This window comes from Sinohyriopsis cumingii, chromosome 1, assembly GCF_028554795.1.
Source record: "Sinohyriopsis cumingii isolate HCF-2022 chromosome 1, ASM2855479v2, whole genome shotgun sequence".
NCBI classification, from domain to species: Eukaryota; Metazoa; Mollusca; class Bivalvia; order Unionida; family Unionidae; genus Sinohyriopsis; species Sinohyriopsis cumingii.
This window is the reverse complement of record NC_142961.1, coordinates 57210084-57216083: the sequence shown is the minus strand read 5'-3', so window position 1 is coordinate 57216083 and position 6000 is coordinate 57210084. Positions and strand designations below refer to the sequence as shown.

General features: G+C 35.0%; 1 protein-coding gene across 1 annotated transcript in view; it reads left to right on the top strand.

Annotated features, from left to right (window-relative positions):
- The first annotated feature begins 601 nt into the window (after positions 1 to 601).
- Positions 602 to 6000, top strand: part of LOC149806917 (E3 ubiquitin-protein ligase MIB1-like) — a 201240-nt gene continuing 195841 nt past the window's right edge. The window contains exon 1 of the mRNA XM_089959672.1: positions 602 to 930. Coding sequence (XP_089815798.1) covers positions 690 to 930 — 241 coding nt within the window. The 5' untranslated portion in view covers positions 602 to 689. The remainder of the gene's footprint in view (positions 931 to 6000) is intronic.

Genomic DNA, 6000 nt, shown 5'->3' with positions numbered 1-6000 from the left:
AGCCCTGCGCTCACAGGGCCGCCGTGAGTTAGTATTTTTTTAAAAAATATATCTAAAGAGAGAAAGTAATGTTAGATCGACGAAGGAAAATTTTAAGTTCAATATCATATAAAACTTGTTTAAAAGTTTATCTCCAAAAAGTTCGTGCTCACATGGACCCCGCGCATAAATCCAGGTGGTCCCGCGAAAATCATCGAACTCGGGACTACCGTTTGCTAAGACGGTGCTGAGAGTTCAGATACATGTACTTTGAAAATTTTCTCTTTCAGTGGAAGTGCAATCCTTGCAATGATCTTTCACGATATAGGGATTTCCACAATGCTAGAAAACGCTCCACAATGGCTGCTGACTGGACATAACAAAGAAATACAAAATCACATCTTAAAGTTATAAAACACGTATTGGAAAGAGTATTTATGATTCATATAAATTATTTGGCCTACGAGCCCTGCAACTAAAACTAAAACAAGTCGTCTCTTTCTTTCCAAACCATATAATTTATTGATTCTGATGAAGCTTCAATCTTTTTCAGAAAGCTAATACTTGTTTTTGGTTTATTTTCGTTTTTGGTCTAATCTCGCCGGAAGTTTAAGCGCGAGATCTGACGAGAGTGAGGGAAGTTGAATTAGTTCATTAGTGTATAATTATAAACTGAATTTATTTTCTGAAATTTCTGAATTTTAATATCTATGGAAACAGGCCCACCAAGTATTAACCGTGGTTTTCGTGTTAATATGTTAGTGGGGTGTCGAGTTATCCGTGGAGCGGACTGGAAATGGGGTAAACAAGACGGTGGAGAAGGACATGTTGGAACTGTCAGAAATTTCGAGTCTCCGGAGGAAGTGGTCGTTGTCTGGGATAATGGCACCGCTGCAAACTACCGATGTGCTGGTGCATACGATCTTAGGATTTTAGACAGTGCACCGACAGGTATATTACTGGATAACATAACAAATTGATCTAAACATTTCTTCAGTAAAAGTCGTGTATCTCGATCTGTATTATGTACAATGCTGTCGGACATTTCTGCGCACCTAAGGTTTCCATCTCCAATATTGAAGCAAAACACATACCTAATTCGACCGATTGGCTAAAATAAAATAATACATTGCTTACCATTTGAAAAGAGGCAATTGTTACCAGAAAATATTCTGTTCAAAATAATATTAATTTTGGACACACGGGATACCACCCCCGTGTTTTCATGACTCGCGATATGTCGGCCAATTCTGCGCACAGCTTTGTAAAGATGTAATGTTTATCCATCGGGCTATATAAATGAAATACATTAATTTGGACTGTTTCTGTCAGCAGTTCAGTCGAGTAATTTGGTCAGGTTTATAACTAGTTTTACAAATTTCAACGCAACAAAGCCAATAAATGTGAAGCGATATTAAGCCAAATGAAACGATCTTGTAAAAAAATGTAGTGGAAGAGAAACAACAATGAATAGGGTGTAATTCGCCAGACTGGATTCATGCGATGGTCATCCGAGATTTATGCGCTGGTACATTACTGTCTTTTGAATGGATACATGTCATTTTTAAGTCTTCTGTTGATTCTGAAGCCATAAAAGACGCGTAAGAAAAAGTCGAACCGAGCGGAGGTGTAGCTCACACTTGCACTCCTTGTGTTAATTTATAGTACCGATAAGGCAATATCATGTTGTCAGAGATTTTGTCATACCTTATTGACTCCTGTGTGTAACACCATGTTGGGTAATTCTGTGCAACGATACATCATTCCTGTAAACACTGGATCACATTATTTTCGGTAAAAAATCCTGTGATGTACATAGCAGAAACCGGTACTGGTATGTAACTGCGGGGTAGTTAGCATCTTAGTAGCTCTTGTGGAGTTATGACTTGAAAACTTTCATTGACTTGGTGCTCACATGACTTCGAAGAGTTATTATAAAGTTTCTAATTTGTACTCATACTTTTAACAATACATGTAGAATTGTCAGTAACCTGATTGTCGACAAAGTTTTATAGCTTCAATGTCTGTGTATGATTTAGATTTTATGCATCTTTTTGTTAAAGTTTGACTAAATGATCCGCGGTGTCTATTTCTGGTACTGTACCCCTCACTATGTTGTAGGGACTATTGATAGGTGAGCCTGTTGAACTCATTGTCGTTGTTAAAGGCTAGGGAGTTTCAAAATTTGTAGCTTCTTGAATTCACAGTATTCATCATGAGATCTATAATCTACTTGATAAATGATGCAACTTGGCGCTGAATCCTTTCAGTGGATTATATACTATTAGCACTGTAGTTCTCCATATAAATGAGCCCTACTTGAGTGTTATTAATCAGACCAAAGATATATATGCCGTCTTCCTACTGTTGTGAGGGAAGTTTTTTAAATTCCATTTTAACAACCCCAATGTAGAGTGTGCTTTACTGCGGATGTTGCTGATTTGTGTGTCCCATTGGAGATCCTATGAGATAAAAACCCTTAGGTATAAACTTGTTGGTACCTGTTTGTAAAATGGTATTGTTTATTGGGTAAAAGTTCAAAGATTTGTTCCTGACGAAGAGTATATAGCATTTCACAGTGTTAAATTACTTGCCTCAAGTTCAAACCCACTTTTGCAATTTCATAAGGTCGTTTTGAAGAATTTCATGATCTTGGATATTTTTGACGGTTATGTAGAGCTTGACAATAGCAGTACATGATATTTTGTTACACCTTACTGAAAACTGGCCCCAACGTACGGGGAAAAAAAATCAATTGCCTTACTGAGAATGTCTTGTTAGGGTTGGCAGGGCTATATCAACAGTTAGTCTGGTTCCTTGCTTTGTAGAATTCTTGCTTTGGACTACTCTATTACACACCACTCTGGGAACTAGACTAATTAACAAAACAAAATGCAGTGACGTATTACACTAATGTTTTCGGGTACAAGCGTTAGTTGTTTAAACCAGTTGGAATAAGTTTAATGATCTTTCAGATGCTGGGCATTTTGAAAATAAATGTAATTTATACAGAATAACATACAACTTCATTAGAAAAAGTGTTTTGTTGATAGTTATTTTTGACTTGATTATAAAACAGGGATGTAGTCATTAAATAGCCCATTTCCCACACACCCCACAGTTTTCTTGATAGTTATCAGATCTTTCTGGAGATCTCTTTGTAACTTGCACCTTTGCTTATAGTTTGGTCTATTTTTTGGACCCCATTATGTGCAAGTTATCGAGGGAGAGGTGTATGGATAATGAACTTAGGTAGCAGACCAGTCTGTACTTGTACAGAAAATGGTGCCAGATATTCAGCAAATTGACTTTAACGGGTTGACTTGTGGGTGAAAATTTTTAGAGCAGATGTGGGTTTTTTAAAATTTCAAAACACATCTCATCAGAAAAAGGAAAATTCAACACTGCTTTAGAAATTTGTAAAGAAGAATATTTGAGTGATGCACTATAGCAGTTGTCTTGAGGTCAGAATCTTTGGACTTCACACTTATTCTGTAAAGGTTATAGACATATAGACTGGTTAAAATGAGTGTTGAATATAAATAAATTTTCAGCATGTTTTGTGTTTGTATAATGGTTCTAATCCACATGGATGTTGCCCATTTGTGCCAAGTATTTTGACATGCAGCTAGTAGTAAAAGTAAATTACATTTTTCATACAGTGTACTGTAATTATGGCATGTAATATATTAGTTACATGCTCAGGTTATGCTTTTTTGGCAACTTATGTTAGCAAAAATTTATCTTGGACATCTCTTGGGGTTGGCATTTACACTTTAGTTGCACTATATTTACACTTTTTCTGGATGGAGTCAAACTCTGACACAGGCAAATGGATTATTTTATTTTTTAAGTTGTATTTGACATACAGTTCAATTGAGTTGAATGCTCTGGAAGCTGGGGAATGCTGAAATCAGTTAAAAGGATGATAAGTATCTTTAAAGAAATGAAGCTGTCTAATCAGTTTCATCTAGTATATTTTTATTCATTTTGTTACAGTAATATATTTTAACTTAAACTGTCTGGACTCCATTGCATTTCAACCAACTAGTATATGTTCAGTACAGACTATTTCAGTAACGTGTTGTTGCGGGTAAAACCCATTATAATGTGATGCTCAGCATCCAAAGAATAACATCATGATACAAGTGGGATTTCTTTTTTTAAAAATTTGAAAAACTTCCCTTTAGAAAATGTGCATTGAAATTTCAATGTCATCAGTTTCAGCTAACCTTTTGATCTTATAATCTGCTAGGGATACGAATACTGGTAATTGGCTTTTCCGAGAGCATGTATTTAGGATGTTAAAAAGATAAGTTACCTTTAGTTAAAAAATAGGAGCCATGCTGCCATCACGTTAAAAGTAGAATTCCATTATAATGAATTGCATTATGATGGATGTTACCTGTACTTAGCATTCAATTACAAATACCCTTAATTGGTGATTATTCACTTTAGTTGGATCCTCATAATGTACATAATATATTCCTTTGTAAGGTAATTATTTACTCACCATGAGGAAGACATTATGGCAATAGTCATTGTTAAGGTACATAAACATTTTTGGAATTTTTGGACACAGTCCACCTAAAGGTGTGATCCATTAAAAATCGTATTGAATGTTGCATGCAGTGATTTAACTGTAAAGGCTCAGCATGTTGAAAAATGTATTTATCACCTTATATTTTATGATTAGACCTGACATTTTTTCCTAGTTTAATAACAAGCCACCATTGTAGAAGTTCATAGTGATAAAAAAATTCATGTGGAAGTTTCTTGATGACAGTTAAGATCCACAGCGTTCAATAATCAGGACTGAATAGACTTGGGTTATACTAGATTCTTATTAAATTTTAGAACAGCAATTAAAATTTAATTTGTGTAAATGCATCTACATAGCTTAAAGTATTTGGGTACCAACATTTTGGTAACTTACTGTTGAGTAATGAGTGAAAGATTGGCATGGTTAGCTCAAACAAAGCTGAAATCTCCATTCAGGACTAAGATAAGCAGGTGATATGAAAAGAAGACTGGGCACTGTTCATGTTACAGGTCCTTCAGGGTTAGACATTGAGATTAGTCTAATTAATCTAGCAGTTATCACTTCCAGTTTGAGATATTGATTTATTAGACTAGATTCTGATATGCAAGCTTGGGGGATCATTGTCTTATTGCATGAACAATTCATCCTGCCTGTTCTAGATTGCAGGAACAACTCACATAGTAGGCAGTCCATATAGGCATTGTTGCACAGATTATTCAAATTGCATGTAATTGTACTTTTACATATTCGGATGATTTTTTTCCATACTGAAGGATATCCATGCACAATCAGATGGTTTGGTTTTCAGGATATGTTGACCACCATTTCACTTGGTAAATATTAATATTCAGACACTAGCAAGGGGTCCATTACCTTATAAACATCATCTGCTTAATTGTATCAGCACAGGGTTTTCATTACAAGATCAAATGTGGCAACCTTTACTAAAAAGATAAAGACATGTTTGCATAATAATAAAAAAGTTTTTGATCGGCATTGACAAAGCATTCTAGCATAGGGTTTGTCAATATTGGGTGAAAATGCAGACATGCCATCAGATAGTATACAAAACTAGTTATTTTCACAACATATTGCAGTCAAAAGTACACAGAAGAAATTTAAACAGAAAGCATCCTACAGACAAAACGAACAAAAAATGCTTGAATTTTAGTGGTTACTTTGTTAAGTGCTTGAATTCCAGTGGTTACTTTGAAAAGTGCTTGAATTTTAGTGGTTAACTTTAAAAGTGCTTGAATTTTAGTGGTTACTTTGAAAAGTGCTTGAATTTGAGGCCAGTTCCAAAAGTATTTTAAAATACTCAGTAGTCCTTGCAAAGTGCTTGAATTTTTAAATAAACACATTAATTTGGATGGAGTCAGAAACTCTGGCAAAGAAGATAGCAAACTGCCAAACTATCAGTAAATGAGATGATTGCACTTCAAGCCCACTCAACTATAGTTTTTCCACAAATATTAGTT